At 38.7% G+C, this 26,956-nt stretch overlaps 1 protein-coding gene and 1 non-coding gene across 3 annotated transcripts; both read right to left on the bottom strand.

The window, feature by feature from the left end:
• On the bottom strand, nucleotides 1-26,594 carry LOC119694319 (venom acid phosphatase Acph-1). 2 transcript variants are annotated; one of them, XM_038120396.2, is made up of 8 exons: nucleotides 26,439-26,594; nucleotides 18,781-18,891; nucleotides 15,658-15,768; nucleotides 13,919-14,179; nucleotides 2,286-2,468; nucleotides 1,956-2,076; nucleotides 1,362-1,579; nucleotides 1-299 (listed from the first exon to the last, which is right to left on the bottom strand). In XM_038120396.2, the coding sequence occupies exons 1-8, from the start codon at nucleotides 26,463-26,465 to the stop codon at nucleotides 135-137; spliced, it is 1,197 nt and encodes a 398-aa protein (XP_037976324.2). In that variant the 5' UTR covers nucleotides 26,466-26,594; the 3' UTR covers nucleotides 1-134. The 2 variants fall into 2 exon arrangements, with proteins under 2 accessions (XP_037976324.2, XP_037976323.2); XM_038120395.2 differs by lacking the exon at nucleotides 26,439-26,594 and adding an exon at nucleotides 19,603-19,757.
• Nucleotides 17,782-17,944, bottom strand: LOC125489552. The gene has a single exon (XR_007267064.1). It is a non-coding gene; the product is annotated as a U1 spliceosomal RNA (small nuclear RNA).
• Nucleotides 26,595-26,956: the final 362 nt, after the last annotated feature.

Below are 26,956 nucleotides of genomic sequence, written 5' to 3'. Positions count from 1 at the left end.
TATTTAATAATACATTTTATTTAGAGGTCTACTCGTTTTAACACACATTTCACACACTTAAACCTAAAACGCTCTCTCACAGTATATCACAACCTTTAGGTAAATCTTAGTCAATAAATATGATTCTTACGGCACTACAATTCGGTCCTTATACTACATTTCTGGTAGAACTCATTCTCGGGCAACAGAAAACGTGAAGTTTGATTCCTGAACGTTTCTAAATCACAGTAGCTGCTCTCACAGCCTGAAAATTTCATGAATTCAGCCGACGACGAGCCCGCCGAGGGGAGGTAGACCGGCTGAAAAAGGAAAATATGGTAATTAGTACGTACTTTTACCATTAAAGAGGAGTAAATAAAATTTGACTGCGCAAGGCAGGAGACGTGAAATAAATTACTGAACGCGGCTTCACAGCTCTGTCTGTGGCACCGAAGCTCCGAAATAGAGTCGGGCTAATGAAATATGGACGGCAAATTAAAAATAATCTTTCGTTGGTATCACAGTGGCAGTGGAAATGGTACCACAGCTACCTCAAATACTATCCCAGTCATAACTACTCGTAACGTTATAACATAATACAGATTAGGCTTTTCAATAACATAAAAGACAAGATGGGGTGTTGGTAGTGTCACTGATATACAAAATAGTGAATTGTCAACCACGTGAGGTTTATTATTGTGAGACTATTGAATGTGAATATTTCCTGGTATCGATATCATATTAAATAGATAAGTTTGATAAGGAATATTGTGTATTTCCTTATCACAGGAATTGACCTGATAAGTCCCCTAACCTCTAGCGCATGCAATCAGTCTCGATCTGACGACGCAGTTGTATGTAGCTGAAGGTTCAAGAACTAAGACCAAGGTAGGCTGATAAATATTACACGGGCGATATACCAATACCACAGCGGAACTTCGGGTTTACTTTAAATGATGTTGCAAAAGTAGTATACTAAGCCGAAATGCAAAAAGGGGTGACTGAGAGAAAATTCGCAAAATAACTTTTTGCTTCTGCATATAAACTTTGTTGGTCTTTGTTGGATGTGACTTTTTTTCTATGATCAAGCAAATTTGACCCCCAGAGCCCCTGATTAACCGCTTTTCGGCTTAGTACCTACTTAAAACAAAAAACGAAGTTTCAGAGATATGAAATTGAACATAATAATATCTTCCTAGTCTTGATCACGTCGGCCTTTTATTGAGATCGCTATCTACATCATTATCAGCCACTGCTATACGAAGGTCTCTCCCAAAGTACGCAATTGGATGCAATCCATAGCCTTCCGCATCCAAGCTATCTACGCAGGAGTAGGTTATGCTATCTATAAGACCAAACGGAAGAAGATTAAAATTACTTACCAAAACATAATACTGTCCAGTAACCTTACACCTGTACAATTCAAGTGCAAACAGCGCCCCATATTCTGGGATACTCCGATTACTGCCTTCGACCCTGGTGACCTCCATCAGAGAGCCGATGTTGAAGTCATGGGACGAGAATATTCTCAGCCGCTTGTTGACCTTCTCGCCAGAAGCGATGGAGTCGGCCGCTTGCATGAAGTGGTTTAGCATCACGCCTGGACGTCGAAAATGAAGAGTTAGAAAGTCCAATGCCGATTCGAGTCGCAGAAATAAACATTAAAGCTAATGTCGGCATTAAATCTGTGTATGCCTCTTTCTGACAGTATATATACTGTCAGGCAGCAATATATTTAATGCCGACATTAGCTTAAATTTAATGAATTGGTAAGGATATGGAAAGAGGTTACGAATTATGTTAAGTTTAGATTTTAGGTATAATCAAGATCAGCTAAGCAGTTAGAGGGTCTACCGTCTATCACTGTCGTGAAGGGACTAGCCAATCAGATTAGTTTTCAGTCGCTGACTGATATGTCAGGAGAGTAGGCTTTTGTGCACCCGGCATTTGTAATAATTAATCAAGAAATTGCTAACCTCCTCCAATTTTTTTCATGTCATCATTTCTGAAGTACAGTTTGTAGGCGAGCCGAGCCGCTTCAGTCAAGCGAGGCAGCAGTGGCTTCGCCCATTCAGGCAGATCCAAGCCAAGGCCAATCTAAGTAGCAAAGAATACAGTCAAATAAAAATTATGATTGTTTATCTTCGATCGAGAAAAGAGGCATAGTTCGAAAATCCAAGGTTGCTATTCTTATTAGGATGTTTATGTTTAGAGGAAGAATTAGGTCCTCAATAGGAGTATAGTCTTATGGCCGACTGATGATGATGATGATGAAACAATAAATATGTCACTTTCAACATTCTTACCTGAGCTCTGAAAAGGTCGAACAGCGTTTCGAAGAGGAGAGGGTCTTCAGTGAAGTTAGCTCCAGTTTTTTCTTTCAGTAGTGGAATGAGATCAGTGTACGGAGCCAGTTCTTCTTGCAAGGACCTCTCCTTGGCTTCCTTCATGAGGGACTTGAACCAGGCGCAGTTGGAGTAATAGCGGAGCTGGAGGGAAACGAAGAATCATTTAAAATTTATAAACTTAATGGCAATAAAATATAGTAGAAAATGGCGGATTTATTAACAATACCTTGGAACGACCATCAACTCCTCATTTTTGTATCTAATGATTTTCGTCCAACCCCTACACGGATTAAGCACGAGATATCGTTTTGTAGCACTGTTTGTGTAGCGTACTATCAGAGAATTGTTAGATGGCCCAGTGGCCCTTAAAACGGACGTAGCCTGCCACTTACATGACACTTGCAAGTTGCAAGACGAATAAAAATTAACCAGCAAGTACCTACATACAGTATTGTATTGTATTGTATTGTATTTTATTTCATATAACAATATTAACAATTGTATTTGAAAATCTTAATGTCTACACCACCACCACGTAACATAATATAATTAATTAATATGATGTGTTATACAAGTCAAACAATAAATTATTATCTATATTCAATTTACAAAATATAATAATCATTAAAAATCTCATGTGGATAGGTTATGTTAAATTTAAAATATTATCAACAATTAGAATAAAGTTAAAATTTAAATTACTTATTAATTATAAAAAGATGTCAGACTTATCAGTATCACTTAAATATTCTTCCACACTATAGTAACCCTTCTTTAACAAATACGCTTTTAGATTGTTTTTGAATTTAGTATGGGAGACAATCTGTTTTAGATCGCTTGGTAGTTTATTAAACAGAAGCAGGGCCTGATATCTCGGTGTGTGTTTAACAATGTTAAGCCGTGGACACATTTCAGTTTTTAGGATTTTTCGCCTAGTCTTTAATCTTTCTGTCCTTTCTGCAGCAGACTCGAATTTATTTAAGTGTTTGATGAGATTAGATGTGCACACCAGGATATAGAGGCATGGCGCGGTAAGTATGCCAAGTTGAACAAATAGTTCCCGACAGGATTGTTGCTGTGGAATTCGTAACATTGTTCTCACAGCCCTTTTTTGCATTACAAATGCTTTTTTCATATTATAGTGGTAACTGTTACCCCAAAACTGTATGCTATAGCGCAATTTAGATTCGACTAATGCATAGTAGACTTGCATGAGATTTTTTAGTTTTAGTTCATCTCTTAGACTACGGAGGGCAAAACAAGCCGAGCTCAGAGCACTTTCAATTGACTTGAGTTCCTCTTTCCAGTTCAGGTGGCAATCTATCTGTATGCCTAGAAATTTTGCAGATTCTACACATTCCACTTTTTTACCATCAATATAAACATTAATCTCGTCATTGCTCCTACATGTAGATTTGAAAAGCATTGCATTTGTTTTGCTTGCATTTAGTTTTAAATTATTGATACTAAACCATTTGCAGAAGGCACTTATGGCCATGTGAACCTTCTCGTTAAGCGAGTCTATGTCTGTAGCATTGAATATTGCGTTAGTATCGTCCGCGAATACAACTAATTGAGTATCGGGTACAGATCTAGTGACGTAATTAATTAAATCATTAATAAATATAATAAATAGTATCGGGCCTAAGATAAATCCTTGAGGCACACCTCTAGCAATTTTAACTAAGTTTGATCTATGTACAGTTTCATGGTCATCCTCTATGGTAAGCAGTTCTACAAATTGTTTCCTATTACTAAGATAATATGACTGTAGTAGGTTATAAAATTTACCTCTGACTCCGTAGTGTTTTAATTTATAAAGTAAAATTTCATGATCCACCAAATCAAAGGCAGCACTTAGATCCAGGAATAAGCATGCTACTTTCATTTTTTGGTCAAGCATCATCGTTACATCATTTACTAATAAATCAACTGCATCTATTGTGCCAATTGATTTTTGATAGCCAAATTGTCTATTATTAATTACGTTATTAAAGTTTAAATGGAGTGTCAATTGATTTTTAATTTTTTTTTTTTTAGTTAAACACATTTATTTACAAAAGCACAATACAATTTACAGACACATAGATTTGCCAAACCGTGAGGTTTGTTGGCAGAAAATCCTCTCGTTTACAATACGAAGTTTACATTGTATTGAGCAAGTATGTAAGTACACAAATGAACAATATAAGAAGGTACAGATCAATCATAATCATCTTGATAAGGCAGAAGATAGGTAATAATACACTAGTTGTTCATATTTAATATGTCATGTATGAAAATATATTACAGGACAATAAGGTTCTTTATCTTCAACAGTAAGTACAGTAAACAAAGTCACAGTAATTCACCGGGCATGTAATGTAATTTCAACTTAGTTTTAAGCATATTTTTACTTGTACAATTCAGCAAAACATCCGTCGGCAATTTATTACATAATCTAGGAAGTAGAAACGAAATAATTTTTTCAAAGATTTTTGATAGAGTTGGTAAAAGTGATATGGGTCTATACTTTTTACGATCAGTGCGAGATCCTTTTTTGTGAACAGGTAGTATCCTAGCAATTTTTAGCTGCTCTGGAAAAATTTCGTTCTTCAGACAGTTATTAAAAAATGTACTGAGAGGTTCTGCTAAAATGTCTATGTTATTTTTTAATACGCAGATTGGGATTTCATCATAGCCAGATGATGTTTTTGTTTCCATACATTTAACAATTTTAGCTATGTCTTCCGGGGTCGTGAGTCTCAGATTTATATCATCATTAATGCTGTTTGTATAATTTTCGAGAATTCCTAATGCAGCATCTACATCACCGTGTGACTCCACATTAGCCTGATCAAATTGTCCAGAAAAAATATTTGCAATATCAATAGGATTATCTACAGCTTTATTATCGATTTTTAAAATCATATTATTTATATTATTATTATAACTGGTGTCGCCACCTATCTTTTAATATATTTACTTTCATAATTTTCGCAAGGTTTCGATCCTAAAATCCTTTTCCCTATTTCCGCTTATGTCGTGCACCGCAACGCTACGTGTGGCAACACTGTCTGCGCCACCCACAGACAATCAGTTCCGAAAACGAATTCATGGCCGCCGTCGCGCTAAGTTATTCGCGATTGAACTTATTTTCAAAATAGACGATTGGCTAGTTGCTAAAGTCTTCCGCTTCTTCTTTATTCGTGGTGAACCGCTAACCGAAGAATATCAGTGTGTGTGTTGAGTGCTGCAGTGCTTTGGATTGCTCTGATCTCTGATCAATCGAGCACGTGGCGCCAGGCGAGGGTCTAGAAGCTGGCCGCCTTTTCCTGGTCTCCTGAACTGCCTCCAGCGACCAGGTAGGTGCACGACACTTCATCAACCCTTTCCCTCGGTGAGACACCTTGCTGTAGTTTCTTTTATTTTTTTTTCTATCGAAGGGACTCCGGCTTAGCGGCGTTACCATGTGGTCCTTCGACCCGCGATTACTATTTCCCCGCCCCTATTAGGTCACCTATTAGGAGAAAACCGCCCTTTTTAGCTTATTTCAAAGCCAAAAAGTGAACTTAAGCTAGTGCGCACGCGGCGCACTGCATAGGTTATTTACCTAACCGCTTTTTATCGACATACATTGTACGCTTTCCAAAAACGTAATAATCATATACGAGTAATCATCTCGCTTCAAATACACATAAAGTATTATCCCGCTATTAGTAGTTAGGGCTACTGTACTTAAATAGGTCACGCATTTTTACGCTTGCTGCAATAGTAGGCATAAGAAGGTAGACTCACATTCACTCGCCGCCGCGCCGGCGCGGCGCCATATTCAATCGCGTTATCAAGTTATCATTCCAATTGTACACCCACATTCCTGTGATTGTTTAATTTGTTTGTTTCATTTTATTTTCCGACTTCACGATGTCGAAAGCATCAAAACCGCATAATGAAAAAGATTCGGTGCAACATAATTATGAACTCGCGACACTGCAAGCAAAACGTAATGCTTTGTTCGAGTGTTTACAATACGCGTTTGATTTATCTACCGAAATAAATAAAGGGAACGAGGAGAGAGAAGCTTTTCTCGATGCGAGTATTAATGTAGATACAATTCGTTCAGATTTCCAAAAAGTGTTAGATCAGTACAACAGCTGTTTAATGTCCAATGACCCTACTGCCAAGCCAGATTATAAATCGCTAGTTTCTTTCGAACAGCTGTATTGTCGCGTAAAACGCTTGGTTGCGTCATGTACCGTAGTCACGAAAACTACCCAAAATAATGATTGTTTTCCACAAAAAAGTAAAATTAATTTACCGCCTATCGAGTTGATGAGCTTTAATGGTGACATTCGCCAATGGCCACTATTTTATGCCAATTTTAAATCTACTATTCACGACAATAAGTCCCTCTCAGATCATGAGAAACTTCATTATTTGCTAGGTAAATTAACAGGCAAGGCTCAGGCCGCTTGTGCGGGCATTACGCCCTCCGCTGAAAATTATAAAACGTTATTTGATACCCTAGTAAATAGGTATGAAGATAAGCGCACGCTAGCAGCTACCTATTTACAACAATTAATGGAATTCAAACCGCTGTCGTCGATTTCTGCGAGTAATTTGGATTTCTTTAATGACCGATTTGTTAACGCAGTACGCGCCCTAAAGAATCTAAAGTTAACAGACTTACAAGACTTCATATTTTTGCAAACTGCCTTAACTAAATTAGATCCTGATACCGTGCGTACTTTTGAGAATAGTAATAATAATCAGTCTGAAATTCCAACCTTTGATAAGCTCGTTGAGTTCTTGGATAATCAAACTAAAATATTACAGCGCGCACCGACCACTGCGGCCGCCGGTGGTGGCGCTGCATCAGCATCACGATCGGCTGTTCGCCCTAGATCTAATAACAAAAACCCGCCGCCTCACTACAATGCGTACGTTAGTACCGTCGACTCTAATTCCGCTCACAAGTGCTTATGTACAAACATTGTACATCATCATTTGTTCAAATGTCCCGAATTCCATAAAATGTCTCCTCACGAGCGTTTTCAAGCCGCGAAGAATTTAAATGGCTGTATAAATTGCCTAAGTACGAAGCATAAGATTGCTTCCTGTCAGTCCGCTTCGGGATGCCGAGTGTGTAAACAAAAACACCACTCGCTATTACATTTTAATCGAGAGTCGAATCCGTCACCCGCTTTACAGAACTTAACCACTGTGCCACCGCGCGCCGCGGTCATTGACTCGGTTGGTGGCGGCGGCGGCGGCGGTGCATCGCTTACGTCACAGCCAGCTGATGCGAAATCATCCGTTCCCGCGCAAGCGGACGTCGCGTTGTGTTCGACGTTCATTGCTGCTCCGCGTCCTTGCGTGCTTAATGCCGCTGCCGCTCAAGGTAGTACGCCGCAATGTAATACGCCTACTACTGTTTTGCTCGCTACCGCTATGGTAGCTACGTACGATAGTAAGGGTAATAAACAATTTGTAAGGGTTTTGCTGGATTCTGCATCGCAAAGTCACTTCATTACCAGCGAATGTTGTGATCGTTTGGGGTTACGGCAGAATACCATTCAACGTACTACTGTGAGGGGCTTCGGGGGAACGGAGAGGGCATCCCACGGGACAGTAGACTTACAGTTTTTCTCGCGCTTTAATAATAACATAAAATACAAAATCAATTCTTTAGTTGTTGATAAGATTACTGACAACTTACCCACCGCTTATGTCGACTCCACCGCCCTGCCATATCTTAATAAAATAGCATTGGCAGACGACCATTTCGCTACGCCCAACAAAATCGATGTTTTGATTGGTGCTTCGCTGTTTCCGCATTTGATTCTTCCCGACGACGTGGTCTCCAGTGGACCATCGGGGCCGCCCGCTATTCATACAGTGCTAGGCTACGTACTCATGGGAGTCGTGCCTGCGCTCGCCGCCCGCCCAGCATGCGTGACGTCATGCTGCGCCATAGTGCCACAGCAGCCTATGGATCATTTAATTACCCGCTTCTGGGAACTGGAAGAAGTCCCCGGCTCGCCCGTTCAGCACCCCACGGATGTTGAATGTGAACATTTTTACCGCTCAACTACGGAACGTGACCCCGTGACCGGCCGTTACACTGTAGCTCTCCCGTTTGATAAAGACGTGTTTTTACTTGGGGACTCCTATAACATTGCTCGCAAACGTTTTTTGTGTTTGGAGAAGAAGCTCGAGGCTTCTCCCGAGCTTCGTGCCGCTTACGATGACGTCATTAAGGACTATATTTCCAAAGGTTATGTGGAGCCACTGACCGTTCCCCCGCAGGCGTCATCGGACGATTTGTCCCCGAGCTATATAATCCCGCACCATGGTGTCCTCCGCGAGGACAAGTCCACCACGAAGCTGCGCCCCGTGTTAGATGCAAGTTGCAAGACTTCATCCGGTGTCTCGCTAAACGAGGTGCTGCACAGTGGGCCAAATTTACAAGGGGACTTGTTTAAAATTATTTTAAATTTTCGCCTACACGCTGTAGCGATGACCGCTGATTGCAAACAGATGTTTCTGCAGATTATGCTTCGCGAATCTGATAGACGCTATCAGAGAATTTTATATCGTTTTAATCCAAACGATCCTCTGGTTCTATATCAATTTAATAGAGTATGTTTCGGTTTAAAGTCAAGTCCCTTCCACGCGCTCCGCACTGTGCAGCAGCTCGTCGGCGATGACGGCGCCGAGTATCCCCGCGCGGCGGAGATCGTCCCGTCCTGCCTGTATATGGACGATATCGCCTTTTCTGTTGATACAGAACAGGAGGCGGTGGACGCAGCAAAACAGCTGATTCAAATGTTCAAGGGTGCCCAGTGGGATCTTATTAAATGGAACAGTAATTCACAATACGCACTCAATGAGTTGCCCGCTTCGCACAAGATACCTACTGAGGTTGAATTCGACAAGGCTACAGAGCATAAAATATTAGGACTCGGTTGGTCTACTGATAATGACGACTTTTATTTTAAAATCGACCCTCCTGATTTGGACTCAGTGTGTACCAAACGCACCATAATGTCAACGATCGCCCGACTTTGGGACAGAATGGGTTTCGTCGCGCCAACTGTATTGGTAGCTAAGTTATTAATCAAGAAACTATGGCAGCTGAAGGTGGATTGGGACGAAGTCCCGCCCGACCAGGTAGTAAGGCTTTGGCGACAATTTTGTCGCGAACTGCCGGCGCTTAATGAGATAAAAATCCCTCGTTGTCTCAGCGTCGCGACTGGTTGCGAGGTGACCTTGGTAGGGTTCGCAGATGCTAGTGAGCAGGCGCAAGGTGGCGTTGTGTACGTGCACGTCGCTTCTCCGTCGGGTAATGTGGTCCGCCTTCTCTGCGCGAAGTCCAAGATAGCACCCACCCCGCCCCATACGATTGCTCGTATGGAGCTTTGCGCAGTTCTTTTACTGTCGAAATTATTACGCTCAGTACTTGAAACGTATAATTCCCGCATTCCAATTAGGGTCCGCGCCTACACAGATTCCAAGGTTGCGCTTTATTGGATAAAAAATTCGCCTCACCGTTGGCAAACATTTGTTGCCAACCGTGTTATTAAAATAAATGAAAATGTATCCGCTGAAAACTTTCATCACGTCGCGGGGACAGACAACCCGGCCGACTGCCTGTCACGCGGCGTCGACCCCTCTAAACTGAAAGCCCATCCGCTGTGGTTTAACGGGCCGTCCTGGCTAGCATCGAATGCTTCACAGTGGCCTTCCTTTGATGAAGTTAACGATTCCACTTTAGACGTCGTTCCCGAGCAAAGGAACCTAGTTCACGCTGTTTTGACACCTGCTGACGAGTGTAGTATTTACCCCGCTGCTTCTCGTTCCTCGTCATGGACCAAACTCCTGCGAATAATCGTATATATATGTAGGGTTTTAAAACTATTACCACGCCGCGAACCTACGTGTATTACCGCTACTGACTTGGAGTACGCAGAAACAAAATTGCTGCAAATACTCCAAAACAAACATTTTAAAGATGAGTTATTAAATATTAAAAATGACTTGCCTGTTTCCCCGGTGCTTAATAAATTAAGTCCGTTTTTACACAACGACCTAATCCGAGTTGGCGGGCGACTCTCCAATTCCGATTTAGATTTCGATAATCAACACCCGGTACTTCTGCCTCGTGATGATCACGCGGTTAACCTGATAATACAATATTATCACAAAAAATATTTGCACGCAGGGCCAGAGTTGCTCCTGTCATTACTTCGCCAGAAGTACTGGATTCTATCTGCTCGGCGCGTAGTGCGGAGGATAGTGCACCAATGCAATGTTTGTTTTCGCGCGCGCCCGCGTCCGACTTATCCGCTGATGGCTGACTTGCCCGACTGTCGCACGAAGCAAGTTACGAAGCCATTCACCCACACAGGTTGTGACTACGCAGGGCCAATCGCTTACACTCCTGTTCGTCGCCGTGGAGCTAAGGCTATGAAGGCCTATATTTGCGTCTTCACATGTCTTACCACTCGCGCACTACATATTGAGGTAGCGACTGACCTGAGCACCGCCAGTTTTTTGGCCGCTTTAAAGCGTTTCTTGTCCCGCCGAGGCCCGGTAAAGGTCATGCATTCTGATAGGGGAACTAATTTTGTCGGCGCTAATTCTTACTTACGCGACCTTTACAAATTTCTAAACAGCGACGAATTCAGTTGCAGTCTCAAGCAGGAGCTCACAGAAAACCGAATTGAATGGAAATTTAACTGCCCAGCCAGCCCACATTTCGGGGGGTGCTGGGAGAGCATGGTGAAGGTGGTAAAGAATCACCTATTTAAAGTGATTGGTCAACAGCTGCTTTCATATGAAGAGCTGGTTACTGTACTCGCTCAAATCGAGAGTGTACTCAATTCGCGGCCTCTTACTGTGCTCAGTGCGGACCCCGCTGAACCCGCCGCGCTGACGCCCAGCCATTTTCTTCACACCGCGCCTTTACTTCCGTTGCCCGCGGCTGAAGTGCATGACGACAACCTTAGCCTACTTCATAGGCACTCGTTGCTCGATAAACTCGTACAATCCTTTTGGAGGAGATGGAGAGTGGAATACTTACATGGCTTGCAGACTCGACAGAAATGGAATGTTCCATCCTCTGCTATTATACCTGGAACAGTTGTAGTTATCATAGATGATAACGCGCCTCCGCTTTCGTGGCCATTGGCGATTGTCGACAAAGTTCATCCTTCAAGGGATGGAGTAACGCGGGTAGTTACTGTAAGGACTGCTAGGGGCACATACGCTCGCCCGGTTGTACGTTTATGTCCGCTCCCGTCACAATAAACAATACATTAGTATCTACCGCTGTAGTTTATAATTAGTTTTAGTTACCGCATTAGCTAGGCTATAATTTTGTCTCGTTTCACTTATGAATGTTTTTAAAGGTGACCCTTTAAGGGGGGAGGAAATGGTGTCGCCACCTATCTTTTAATATATTTACTTTCATAATTTTCGCAAGGTTTCGATCCTAAAATCCTTTTCCCTATTTCCGCTTATGTCGTGCACCGCAACGCTACGTGTGGCAACACTGTCTGCGCCACCCACAGACAATCAGTTCCGAAAACGAATTCATGGCCGCCGTCGCGCTAAGTTATTCGCGATTGAACTTATTTTCAAAATAGACGATTGGCTAGTTGCTAAAGTCTTCCGCTTCTTCTTTATTCGTGGTGAACCGCTAACCGAAGAATATCAGTGTGTGTGTTGAGTGCTGCAGTGCTTTGGATTGCTCTGATCTCTGATCAATCGAGCACGTGGCGCCAGGCGAGGGTCTGGAAGCCGGCCGCCTTTTCCTGGTCTCCTGAACTGCCTCCAGCGACCAGGTAGGTGCACGACACTTCATCAACCCTTTCCCTCGGTGAGACACCTTGCTGTAGTTTCTTTTATTTTTTTTTCTATCGAAGGGACTCCGGCTTAGCGGCGTTACCAATAACTTTGTTTATTTCTATGCCTATTTACTACTTTCCAGATTTGTTTTGTTGAGTTTTTGGCTTTTTCAATTTCCTTCTTCACAGCATTTCTTTTGGCATGCCGTACTACCCTGTTGTACAATTTTATGTATGCTTTCCGATATTCGCAATTATTTTTCCATTTTGCTGCGTTTAAAATTCGCTTCATCTTGCTTGACACTCTGATACCCTTCGTAATCCATTTTAATGATTGAATAGTTTTTTTTCTTAATCTTTTTTTTGATTTCTTGAAACTTTCCTTAAAAACTCCTACAATTTTTTGGACAAAAGTGTTTATACCCATGGCATTCCAATCTTGCTGAAGTATTTTACTTCTAAACATCATATTTGATTTATCGTTAAATATTCTCCGTTCTACATAAACATACTGTTCTTCCATTTTTGATTCGATATGTTCAATATCTAAAGAACAAGTTATTCCAGCGTGCCCATCTCCGATTCCGTTATGATCTACTTGAGTATCAAGAACAAGAGACTCAGGCAAGTTAGTGAGAAAATTATCCAGTCCTGATTCCGAGTCATTTCTTATATATGTGACTGAATTTATAAGTGGCCTGAAGTTGTAACACTTAATAAGGCTCATAAATTCGCTCTTCTGTTTGCTATCTACCAGAATGTTGACATTAAAGTCTCCACATATTATACATGCTTTGTTAAAAAAGTGTTCCAATAGAGTTTCTAATTTTTCTAAAAATACATTGAAATTGTTTTCTTTTGGATACCTATAACAACAACATATATTAAGAGATGTTCTATTGTCTATAACACCACATACTTCGAAAGATTCTATTTTATATATTTTTTTACAAATCGCAAGTTCCTCGTAATCCCTATTTTCCAATCCTAATATTAGAGTTCCACCCCTTCTTTTCTTGGGCCTTGTGTTATATGAAACTAGTTTGTAATTTTCTAGATTAAGGTGTAAGATAGACTCTTTGTGCAAAAAATGTTCACTAACACATAAATAGTGTGGTTTCTTATTTAATTCACTCAAGTATATGCTTAGTTCATCTATTTTATTAGAAATACCACAAAGATTTTGGTGAAACACTATGAGTGAATCTACTATGGTCCCTAAATTATTGCGTTCACACTCATTATGACGATTCACGAAAAAGTTGTTCATTGTAGTTTGTAGTGAGAGCACCATTATTACTCTGCTCAATGAGTTTTGCATGCATCTCGATCTGTTCATGTAAACAATTCAATATGTTTCTAAGCCCTCTGTTGTTCAAGTATCCATGACGTCTGGTAAACATTCTATAGTCGTAGAACAGCGTCGCATTTGAGTCCCAGAGGTAGGCGTATTCATGTTGTACTACGTCTGAATACAGAAGGTTATTAAATAGCTCGATTCTCCAGTTGAACATATTGTGGTGCTCTCCACATTTAAACAACAACATTACATTTTTACAACTCATTGGTGTGTATCAATACTCTTATCGTCACATTCGCTCCCCGATATCTTACCACCTACAAAAGTATTCTGTCACACTCCCTCTCGAAGCCGCGCGATGTGAGTAAGTGCGACGTAAAACTTTTTTGACGGGCTTACGCCCCTTGCGCCCCTTGCTAGGTATCCAAGAACCCACAACTTTGTGCTAAAATCCCACTTACATAATCCTCAGAAAGCGGCACAGTGGTGTACGGAATGGGTTGCCAGATGCGGCCGAGCCCGCCGTCCCACTGCTGCACTGGCTCCGGAGAGTACAGGGCTGCCATCGCGATCTGGGCCGTCATCTGCGTACGGTCCTTGGCCGTGGTGCGAAGGGACAGCTCCTCGTAACGGTATTCCTTGGAGATGAGGTGGTAACCCTGGCTGGAGCCGTATCGCTGGCGGAGGAACTTGCCGATCTGGTATGCTCGGCGTTTGCCTTCCTGCAAGGAGATCGGGATTAGGGAAGTTGAAAGTAGTGATGTTTCGCGTAAATTCGTAGAGAAAGAATGGTACGGCTGCTATGGTGCTGTCTTGATCGACTTGGCCGACGCACTACCGTGCTAAAGTTCCAGAGTTAGAGATGCTGGTGTTATTCAATAAAAAGAGTGTAAGTTCAAATCAATAATTATGGCAGTTGAATTACGGTAATAAAGGAAGACACCTTCACTATGACTTCTTAGTCAAAGTGAATGACGTATTCAAAACTGCGAAATATATATATACAAAGATGGTACAAATAAGATATTAGTAAATACCAGAAAATTACTTAAAGTTTTCCCAAAATCATTTTCGCAAGAAAAAGTAGGTATTTTCCTTTTTTAATCTTTTATTTAACCCATTTCCTGATTTATAATAAGTACACATGTGCGTGAATCATGCTACGAAATGAAGCATGGCCAATACGTAGGATGTATTGCAAAAACATTTTAATTACTCTTTACTGATAAGATTTTAACAAACAAAATAATGACACGACATTTGCATACATTCTGCATACGTAATAGAGATTATGCACGAGTTAGAACATCAGAGCATCAAATGCAAAATATCATCATAATAACTCTCAGCGATGCATCAGCAATTATATTCTATTGTTGTCTTATCAGAAGCGGTTCAACTCATTACTTTAATTAAATTTAAAGTTGCTACTTGTAACGCAGAATAACGGATGTTGCAAAGTTTTTAACGTTTTCATTTGATAAATAATTATGATGATTGTTCTACCTGAAGTTATGATTATTTTATCTAACTTGGCTCTTGAATAATGTGCGTTGGATACGGACGGTGACGAAAATTAATACCACGTGCTCTTGAATCGAAGTAAAATAAAAGTGTGTAAAATATACCTATCGCCATTTTCTATAGGTATTATTACTGCCACGGTCAAGAGGTTGTGTTCCACGATGGGCATTACCATCATCATCATCAGCCAATAATCATCCACTGCTGGACATTAGGCCTCTCCCAAGGAGCGCCACATCATCACTAAATTTTAATTTTTTACGTAATTTTCATGCATTTATCGGTTCATCCGCAGATACCAGGGGCAACCACTACCACTTCAGGTGATTTCAGAATCGGTCTGAAACTACCGCACTTGAATTATGATTACTTACTATTCTTATAAGAACTTCTTCCGCTGTCAGTGGAAATTTCTAATAGGCCTTTTACAGCTCATTCTTTTGTTATTGATTTTTTTGATTGAATTGCACTATCCCAGCCAGGAGTTACCCTGCATCCTGGATACGCCAGGACCACCAGTTAGCACAGAATATTTTTAAGGGAGGGTGAAAACACGCTCAGGGACAGGTTGGGAAAGTGAGTGTAAGCTAAATATTATTACAGCTCCTTCTCTTGTTATGTCATAAAATTGTGCTGTAAGCTGTAAGTTTACCAATAACAAAATCAAAAAACTTACATTAGTAAGCGCCTCGTAACCGTCTAGTTCGATGATTTCCTTAATGACCTCCAGATCTGGCGATAAGGCCGCCTCCTCCTCCGCCGGGGTCCGCTCGCCGTGTCTGTGCACCTTTGAAAAAAATAAAAAAAATACAGTTACAGGATGTCCTTGGAGCGGTGGTAGCTCAGTCGGGTAAGCGCCCGCTTCTCACGCAAGAGATACGGGTTCAAATCCCGGCGCTGACATGTACATCGCTCTTACGGTGAAGGAAAACATCGTGAGGAAACCTGCATATCTAGATTTAGCACATCTAGATATGTGAACACACCAACCCGCAGTGGACCAGCGTGGTGGGAAATGGTCCAAGCTTAGGTAGGAAGTTTAGTTTGACCTTGAGACAACGGTTCCACTCGAGAGAGCCAGGTGCAGGTACTTACACCACCACAGAGAATAGAATAGGATGTCCTTAAATGATTATGCAAAAGGGCCAGATGAAAACCAACGCCTTGTTGTCCACAGCAAATGTTGAGCTGGTGCTTTTTGACGCTCTGGACAGCAACCTGTTGTATTATTGTTTGTTTTGTATTGTTTTATTGTCTAAATTTTGTTATAGTTTCGTATAATTTTCTGTATTTTGTTGTTGTCAGTGTGTCAAATAAATGCCCGTGCCGTGTAACGCAGGAGGGTACATTATTTATGTATTTATGTCTGTGGTCTGACTCCCTCGATATAAGTAGGTATCTGTGGTAACCCACTGTTTTTGTAACACCCTGTATTTAAGCTTCTGTGTATAATTGGTTGTTTACGATATAAATAATCGCTACTATTTTGCGTAAGAGTAGTAAATGTCTTGAACTAAATACGTTATTTTTAGAACTCTTATCATTATACTCTAGCTTTTTGTACCTATGTTTTAACTTATTTATTGAGCCTCAGTGAGATAAAATAGACTCAAGTGACTATTCTAATAATAAATAACAGGGTTAAATAAGTAATTGGATCAAAAATATAAAACAACACAAGACTTTTAATTAAAACAAAGGAACCATTGTGGTCATTAGATATCATCAAAATATAACTTCTGACCTCTACTTACATAGTTCATTGTGTGTATGTAAGTACTTTGTATTGGTAGATATATCCTACTGTGTTCACGTCACACCCGGAAATTACTTAGTACGATGATGATGACTTACTGTGAACTGTAGCCCAATTCACGTAACATTTTAAAGTTGGTAACTATACCTCGTTCCAGCAAGATTCCTGTGACGTTATATTTTCTGTATTGTTATTTTTTTGTTGTATTCTTTTTCTTTCTTTTTCTGTTTTTGTTGTTTAATGTGTCAAATAAATGTTGTCTTTCTTCTTTTTCTTTCTTTTCTTATGGAGAAGTTTTGAGGTTTGCTGTTAAACCCAATACTGAAATTTTATAAATTTTGCCTATTGACTTATTGTATTACTTTGCAATAGTATTTGTGCGTAACGAGATATTAGTTACATAATGTGTATGTGTAAGTATACGAGTTACGTATCAATCAGTACCAGTGCTAAATGTACAATCAGTGCTAAATATAAAGGAATAGCCAATATAATATATTGATAATATAAAGGAATAATAGCCGTTTTTATACGATCTGAATAGGCATTACAAACCATGCATATCAGTTATTCAGTTAACCACGAGTATGCCACGTGCCCAGAAGAGATAAACTTGTTCCTTATATTTTGTTTTTAGTACCGATGGATGTTTTTATAACCCCTTACATTAAAATATTAACTTTTAAAACTAACAAATAATATTAAAATATAAATAATACTAATTAAATTTGGTAGGTACTTATTATAAATAATATTAAATGACTATCGTCGCATATTTATGTCTGGTGTTATGTAAGTTAAAATATCTATGCTATGTATTTAAAAATGATTTTGTTTGTTGCTATGTTGGTCGTTCACACTTCACAAGATATGCAACAGTTATCCAATGAAATTCAGGCGTCCGTATTCTGCACAATAGCTGTAAGTTATATGAAATGAAATGCAAATGTAATTGTAGCAATAAGACCACCATTATTGATTTATTAGTACTTGTAGTACTTTTGTAATTTCTAATAATATACAACATACATTTAGTTAATAAGATAGGGGACGGCGCGAACGCAGTCTCCACTATCAAAAATTACGCATCCGAGATATCCACATTAGGGATATTCGCAAAGGTCAACCCAACCGCAGTGCAATGGAAGTGCCTCGCTCTGGGGGAACCGCCTTCTTGATCACGGTGTCCCCTATGCCAGGTAAGTATGCTTTAACAAGAGTTAATACAGAGTAGTCGTCTATTCTGAAAGAATCTTAATACCGCGATGTAGAATGGAACTCAGCAGTGTCATCTATGAGCAAGTTTAGGTATTAAAATTCGCGACTGTGGCGCCTTCTGTGAAAAAATGTGAGTGAAACTGGAACTACCACGACATGTGTCTCTTCGCAAATAAAGATTAATTTTAGTTATGTTAATTTTGATGTCTTTATAATAACTGGATATATCTTGATTTAGAAATAATACGTAGAACTACGAGTATTATGATTGGGTAAGTACCTACTGGTACTGGTGAAACTTCCATGAACCCTGGAGATAAGAAGTTTTGTCTTGTCAAGACTTCCGAGCTCTTTAATCTCCAATCTAAAAGAACCGACTTATCATAGTAATACATAATAAAGTTTATTTAATTTTTAAACCATTCTTATCTTCTTTTAGTTGCAAATATGTATTTGGTTCATAAAAAAATTGAGTACTTTTACACACTAGCATAATCTGTATTAATAATAAAGGTGACCTTATTTTTTTATCTCTTCCCTTTTAAATTTTTAATTACCAATGATAGGTACTATACAATACTACAAGGACGGAGTAAAAATTCCTTAGGGACAACAGAACTTCCTACACAGGAAGGGAAACATACTAAGGCGAAGCGAAGCTCATGGGCAGCTAGTCATATTGTTAGATTCTCATTGTGTTTTTATATTATTTAAGTTTTTACCAAATTAATGTCTAAAAATGGCACAAGGGGCGCGTTAACGGGTTAAATACCGTGATATCATCATGCAAATTAATATTTAACTAAACAGTTATTTATTACTTACAACAAATGCGAGCACCAGATCCTTGTTAGTGTCTGGTCGGTCCACCGCCGCGCCCGCCGCGAAGTCAAACTTCGTTACCGATACTGCTAAAACGCAGAATACAAACATTGTCTGTAACAAAGAAAAATATTATTAATATATTTAATTGAATATAACGTGCAATACAATAATCTTCGTACCAAAAGGAAATAGTACAAAAACCAACTTATAGGCGAAAACCAAACAGTACAAAAAGGCGGCCTTCATTCTAAAGCAAATAAAGCAATCTCTAGTAGACAACCTTTGTATAATGCATATTTTATCAAATCTAGACGTATTCTTTTAATGTACTAGATGCGACAGGACATCAGGGAGGGGTCTCACCACTCAGGCGACTCTCCTTGTGAGTACTGTGGCTATACGCTGCAGCGGCTAGATCCACTGCTCCATGGATCCCTGATGTCAGACTGCCGTCTGACTGAAGGTATAGTGCCTGTAGTTTATGGCCAAGTCGTAGGGAATCACAGGTCACTATAAAATATATATCACGTAGTTTCTAAACGGGTATCGTGTACTAGATGCGAGACAAACTGCGTACAGAAATAGTAGAAATACCCCCAAGTTTCTTTAGGTAGGATATTAGGTACGACTAGATAAGAAGAATGCTATGAATTAGTAAATACCTAATCTAATAAAACACCCAAATTATTTTAGCTTAGGATTGATTAATAAAAAGTTACACGGCGTTTTGAGATAACCCATAACCCTGTGTCCATGACCAAATTAGTCGATTATAAAGTAATCTTATCATTAAAAAACTCCGAAAGTCACTTTAAAACATACCCCAACAATTTTCAAAGAAATGTTAAACAGAGATTTTCTGTTCAAGTTTATCATTGTTATCACTGAAGTAATTAATTATATTATTTTAACTATCAATTATTGTTAGAATGAACAAAAGATGGGAGCAAAGTATGCTAGCACTCGGTACACTGAGATCAAAATGCACAAAGAAGATCAAATGTGTAGGTATGTAATCTACTTCACACGTTTGGTAAACTTTATGTACAGGGTGGTTTCAGAGACGATCAAAATCAGATGTGATGTTTGGGAAGGATTGTTATCCAGATATAATGTTCAGGCTAACATTTATTTATTTTTTACTATTTATTTTTCATAGAATCAAATTAAAAACTAATTGTCTCTAAAAAAAATCCACCCAACAACGAGTAGGTATATAGGGTACTAGCTGTTCCCGCGCGCTTCGCTTCGCCTTAAAAAGTTTTCCCGTGGGAATTCTGGGATAAAAAGTAGCCTATGTTCTTTCCCAGGGTCTAGACCGTGTGTATACCAAATTTCATTCAAATCCGTTCAGTAGTTTTGGCGTGAAAGAGTAACAGACAGACAGACAGACAGACAGACAGACAGACACAGTTACTTTCGCATTTATAATATTAGTAAGGATTACATAAGTGGTGTACTAAGCCGAAAGGGGGTGCATCAAAGGATCCATCTAAACAATTTTTGTTCTAAGACTTTTGAAAATTCGAGAAAAATTTGCTTCTCCATACAAACATTGATGGTCACGAGATTTTACTATGGTAATGCAAAATTTTTAAGCAAAAAGTTGTTCAGATTGATCTCCTGAGTGATCATCTTTCGGCTTAATATGCCACTTTTGCAACACCTTGTATATTTTTGTAATGTGTAACAATATACTTAGGTATATATTTTATGTACTAAAATATACCTAAATAAATAATAGTAGACACGAACACACTCTGTACAGTTTATTTATGTATACCTATGTATGTATATTTATAGGTCTATGACATTGTGACGTCATGCGGCTTTATAGATGCTATAAAAAGTGATAAAAGCTATGACTCCGGATTTTCTTTTGATAAGATTCAACGGAAGAAGACCTTTGAAGAGCGAAAGGTTCAGAAAGTTTATGATGATGATGAATCTTTGGCAGTGTGTGTACTATCAACTATGTATAACGTTTTGACAAATACCTACTAAGTACTAGGTACAGTCAGCTGCATAAGTAGCTGTACACTTTTGTACCTTGTCAAACTCACAAACTGCCTATTCAAATATTGACGGTTTGTTATGTTTATGTAGTCAGTTTGACAAGGTACAAAAGTACTTATGCAGCTGACCGTATATACGTGGGTGGTCTGAAAAGTTTCCGACCTAACATAGATAGATGATTTTTTTTCTTAAATTTTATTTTTATTCTTCTACATAGCCTGTAAAACAGTAATTAGGCGGCGCCAAAACACGGATTTATTGCGCATAAACTGCGCCAATAGAGCATTGGAAATGTTCATTCGAACACGTCGTTGGTCTGACGTTAGCAAACGCGGCAGCCAACGCGCGGACAGCCTTCTCATGCCTAAATCTTGATTGAATATGTAATAAACACGTTTTCTGGACATTGTCATTGCCTCTGCTATCTCTTTCACTTTAATTCGGCGGTCGTCTAACACCATTTGGAGAACTTTAGCGATGTTATCGTCAGTAGTTACAGTTTTTGGACGTCCCGAACGTTCATCATCTCCGAAGCTCTTACGGCCACGTTTAAATTCGGCTGCCCAAAATTTTACAGTGGTAAATGACGGTGAAGAGTCCCCGTACACAGAATCTAACTCATCTTTGATATGCGTAGGGGTATTCCCTTTCAAAAACCAATATTTTAAGACAGCTCGATACTCGATTTTTTCAATTTTCACAGAAATGCTCACATCGACTCACTCAAACGACTGTAAAATAAAAACCACGCGTCAAAAATGGCTGAAACTTTGAAGTGTTGCTGTCAAAAGATGCACACTTACATTCCCTGACTTTAATTGATGTGTGCTGCCATCTTCACGTTGAGGTCGGAAACTTTTCAGACCACCTACGTATATGCGTTTTCCTTTACCTCACGACTTACATTGCTATATTGCATTAGTCTCCACTGAACTATAAATAGAAATAGCATTTGATCTAGTACCTATTTCGTAAAATGAAAGTAAACCAACGGCAGATTAGAATTGCTTCACATTCCTGAATAGGTCACTAAGTTTATCTTTATGTACGAGTGAGTAGGTTAATAAATATGTAAAAATGTATATGTATTCATCCTGACAATCATTCATTTTCAGACTGCTCATTATAAAAAGTTCGTTGGAATGAAGGAACCTCAGTGGTATCTAAGCTTTGACAAGCAAGGGTGTGCCTGGTTGCCTACTACTATCGCTATAACACATTGATTCTTTTTTCTTTTTTGGGATAAGTACTAAAATTCCTCACATTATATCGCAATTCCCAGCAAAGAAGCGGTTAAAAATTGCTTATATAATGTTTTGGTATTTTATGCGTTCTTAATTTATAACAGGGTCCCTGAGTGACGTTGGGCTCAGCAAAGGCTGGACAAGGGCCTCCTCTAAGCCTCACAGGATTTACTTCAACCTCCACGGTTGGCAGGCGAGTTGGAGACAGCGGAAAACATTTGTTATTCGAGACCCAAGAGCAATAAGTACCTGTGTTATACAGTCAAGATGTGATGTGTGCCGCAACAGCGCTAACATATGCTGAAACTCATTGGTGGGATTAAATTATATTTTATCACTACATACATGGGTACAATATTTATAGGTTAATTCCAAAATTCATATACCGTATTTGAATGTGACGACCGAATGGCGTAGTGGTTAGTGACCCTGACTACTAACACACATACGAACACAGATATTTGTTCTCCGGTCTTGGATGTGCCCGTAAAATGGCAATAGGCCCGCCCCCTATTACATTGGGACAAACAGAACACTCTGGCGAAAAGTGGGTGCAGCAATGCACCTCTGCCTACCCCGCAAGGGAGTACATTAGTACAAGGCGTGAGTGCGTGTTTTTTTTTTATTTGATTGTGAATCACAATGTCACAATGTTTGTAAACCGTTTTTAATGAATTTGGGGGTAAATATGTTTCATGTCTCGTATCAACTCATTTCACGTCAGTGGATCATAAAATTAAAGTGTTTGCGCTGGGATGGAGTGACCAATGGAATTCTTTTGCTGACTGTACATTTACAGTAGGTACTCATCACATGACCTACCTGTTTTATACAAAAAATATAAGCCTAGGTTAATGGTTTATTTCGTTAAAATTGGTTTAGCATTAATAAATTTGCGCTAAATTGTCTTCACTATCTATGAAGAATTCAGACTTATACCAAATATCTGTAAGCAGCTATAGGTTGGCCTTCAGTTATATCATTAGCACGCTCTAAAATGTTATGCCATGATGCGGTAGGTACTCAATAACAGTCATTTTCTGTAATAATCGTCGTTCGCGTGCAAATTACGTTCTATTGTTTCAGTATACTGTACAAAAATCATCATCATCAGACACTGAGAGACAACTTTTTGACGTAATATTATGTGCGGACATCTCAAACACGGCTGTTAGACCCCAAAATTATGCTTAACCTATAGTAATGGTGTCAGGCAGTTGTTACCTACGCAAATTCATATATATCCTTTTTCACAGATTTCTAATTAACCGACTTCGAAAAAGGAGGAGGTTCTCAATTCGTCTGTATGTAAAAAAAATTTACAGTTTTTTGCGTCTCGTCACACCTCTTCATTTAAGTCTCCTGACATGCTCTCATTCACTTACTTGTCCACAATAATCTATTAAGGTATTCTGTTGGAGAACAATGGAAATTCTAGCTAGTAATACTAGCCAGTAGCGGAGTGTCTGTAAAAGTGGCATTCAGTAAACTACTCGGCATTAGGGCATGCAATACCGCAATACCGGTATTGCGTAGTACCGGGATCCCGGTCAAAATCCCACTTTTTTCAATACCGGTATTGAAAGTTAATACCGGTATTGAAGTAATACCGGAATCGGACATTTTTTAGGCTAAAAATTAAGCGATTAAGATATAGTTAGCCTTGTGCTCCTATATACTATGAAAGTGCACTTGTTTTCAACCGTTACATGCGGTTTTTGGCCTTTGGAAACCTACTTGTTGTCCATGCATTCTAAAATTTTAACTCTAATACTCAATTCTCGTAAAAAATATTACATAATATAGAATTTGATTGCTTTTTCTTGTTGTATTATGCCCTATACGACTTTTAAACAAAATATATGCCATTTATAACAAGGAAGTCTAATACCGGTTTTAATCCCGGGATCCCAGTATTGAGTTCTAATACCGGAACTCCATACCGATTTTGAAAAAAATACCGGTATTGCATGCCCTTCTCGGCATACTAAACCGATTGGCCACTATAGAGCTTCCACTATATTATTGTATTTTTGACGTTTCCTTATGTCTGGTAAGTAAAGTTGGTTTTCCTTTGCAGTTATAAAATATGTATGGGATTTTGAATGTCAAAAAAACCAATAATATCATGGAAAGAGTGTATCTTACTAAACCGATAATGTCGGCTGTAAACTGTTAGCCTACTGGGAACCCAGCCTAAGTGTACTACATTTTTTCATACCTGGCATAAAAGATAATCTTTGTGTGTCTTTTTATTTGAATTTATAAAAAAAAATGGTTTTAAAGTAAAACATAACATTAAATTAAATACTTACTAGCAAAGTAGGTTTCATTTTATTACATTTTAAAATATACACTAGTTAAGGTACTACATTTCGACATAGTTATGTTCTTAGGTATCTACAGCTATACTTAGAATATACTATACCTGGAGATCATGATAATTTTATGCAACAGGTCAATGAATTGCCAAAACGAGTTTTGTGTTCTCAATACAGGTTCTAATACCTACCTGAGTTTTTAGCCGAACCATTAAAAAAACTAGATCATGAGCGGTTTAATTAAGTTCCACTTAAACTTTAGCAGTGTTAAAATATGTAGGTTTGTAATTGTTTTGTAGATAAGTACTTATGTTTGCTAACATAGCAACAGAAGCACTATATGTAGGTATGCCTACTATGTACCTATCTGTATACTAGTAATTAATTACCAAATAATTACCTGTGGGATAAAAAAAACATGCTATCACTGTCTAAAACATAATTACAGAGAGTGGCGGCATGTATTTAATCCCACAGGTAGCAGTTATACAGACATTGTGGAACAGGCCTTAAGTATATTATTAATATATGTATTATACCCTATAGTCTAACTTCGATTAGTCAAGTCTGTGACATATGGAGCTGTAATTTGTAATCAATTGAAAAGTCATTGAACAGAGAGTATTTGCGAATTGGCGAGCGGTTAAACACCCTTTAGGGCTGATTTTTCAATAGTCAGATAAGTGTTATCTGTGGAATAAAATTGTTGCTGTCACGTCTGAATGTTTGTATTAGACTAACACTTATCTGACCATTGAAAAATCTGCCTTTAGAGTCTAGTGTTAGAAATCCATTACTAGTCACTGACAGGCGACTTTAAAGACGGGTGGTCGAGCATGGCCCCGTTGGATTTCATTTGATACTTAAGTTCTCAGCTGATTTACTCAAATAAGAAACCGGCCTTTGTCACGCATCGTGGATTACTTGATCCCATAGTTACTATACATTTTCCGCCTTGTTAAAACCTTGGCACAGATGCATCAGATCTCATCACCCGTAGCTATAACATGTTACCAGAGCAGCATTTTAATATTTTAACCTTTAAGGAAAAATAAATAGTGCTACTGCGCCAGATACAATTAAAAAAAGATAAAATACCACTAACTAGGTAACAGAGGTAACCAGTAATGTTACCGCAAATGTTTTTCCTCACAGATTTGTAAGTAAGGTACCTAGTGTTCTTTACAAAATTGTGAGGAAAAACAGTACAATATAAACATTGAAACGAGATTCAAATTGGGCCACCTGAGAAAACAATTTGTATGTATGTACCTACAGGTACCCACTAAACAAAGAAATGGGAAAACAATGCCATTTTGAAAGTGCAGCCCTCTCGCTTGTATAAAATGCAGGTTTTACAATACCACATGACGGTAACTGGATAGTTTAAAAGGTTTTCCCAACAACAATAAGGGATGCCGGCTCACATTGTTATAAGAGAACTGAAAATAAACTATAACCTGTAGTGGCTACGTATCTACAGGATGACAGTGGTATACCCACCTACATGGAATAGAATAGAATATTAATTTATTGAACACCAAATAAATAAGATATATATATATAAACATATACTGTAATAATATGTATGCTGTTGGTGTATCTTTAATAAATAAATAAATAAATAAACATACTTATAGACTAGAATCAATGTACAATAGGCAGCCTTATCGCTAAGACTAAGTAAGTATCTGAACAAATTTTGTGCCACGGATTTAAAAAAAAACGGAAACTACCTATACTTACCACTTTTGCGACACTCCGTATCTCTTGCGCTAAAAGATTTTATAATATTTTTCCCAGTTATACCGTGGGATTTCTGCGATATTTCCTTCATGTTTGGTCATGCCGTAAAAGCGTGATGGTCATAATAAGTTTCATATCTATGCCTAGATAGGCATAAAATATTTAGGATCTGGTGTATCTGTATAGTGAAGACCGAAAAACAGAACAAAGTTTCCACAATTGTTTTGCCATTATTGAACATTTGAATTCAAATTATTCAATATTCTTGATAGAAAAAATCCACAAATGAAAACAATAAATAACATAACTAAAATAATGAAAAAAAACTTACGCTAATATCACTCTTAACGCCTAGCATTTTGAGATCAAATTAACACAAAATAAAATAACAAAAATATCTACTATAATAGCAACATTTACGTTCTACTGACACGACTCCTTGAGAGATACTGAACTGAATTCACGAAAGACGATGTTTGCTGTTGGGTTCGCGAAAAAACGTCTCATTCGAGTGATAGCATGTTGTATTCATTATTTCGCGGCTCAAGCCAACAAACCCATATAAGCGGTATCGTACGTATCAAGCCAAATGGAATTTATGGACATTTCATGGATGGATTTGAAACGATGCGGCGTCGGCAATGCTGATGAAGTGGACGCCATTTGCTTGCGATGCCGAAAGGTGGACGTTTACCTTTATGTACGCGATAAGAGTATGGTCGGTCCTAGCTAAAAAGTCTAATGATAAACGCCTCTGCTTTTAAAAAAAATCTTAATTCTAGTTTAAATTCAAATTGCCAAAAATAAACAACATTCTAAAAAGCAGCAGCAGACATCTGTGCTAAAATT

Source organism: Plutella xylostella, chromosome 14 (genome assembly GCF_932276165.1).
Source record: "Plutella xylostella chromosome 14, ilPluXylo3.1, whole genome shotgun sequence".
Lineage (NCBI taxonomy): Eukaryota > Metazoa > Arthropoda > Insecta > Lepidoptera > Plutellidae > Plutella > Plutella xylostella.
Note: the sequence above shows the minus strand (reverse complement) of the source record. Positions and strands in the feature narration are given on the sequence as shown.

What these genes read in the sequence shown, in the direction of transcription:
- LOC119694319 (XM_038120395.2), bottom strand. Translation starts at nt 19,656, where the DNA reads ATGATAAACTTGAACAGAAAATCTCTGTTTAACATTTCTTTGAAAATT. An exon ending in TTTCTTTGAAAATTGTTGGG is followed by an intron (nt 18,892 to 19,602) that starts GTATGTTTTAAA and finishes TCTTTGTTACAG; the next exon opens with ACAATGTTTGTATTCTGCGT. An exon ending in TGCCGCTTTCTGAGGATTAT is followed by an intron (nt 2,469 to 13,918) that starts GTAAGTGGGATT and finishes GTTTCCCTCCAG; the next exon opens with CTCCGCTATTACTCCAACTG.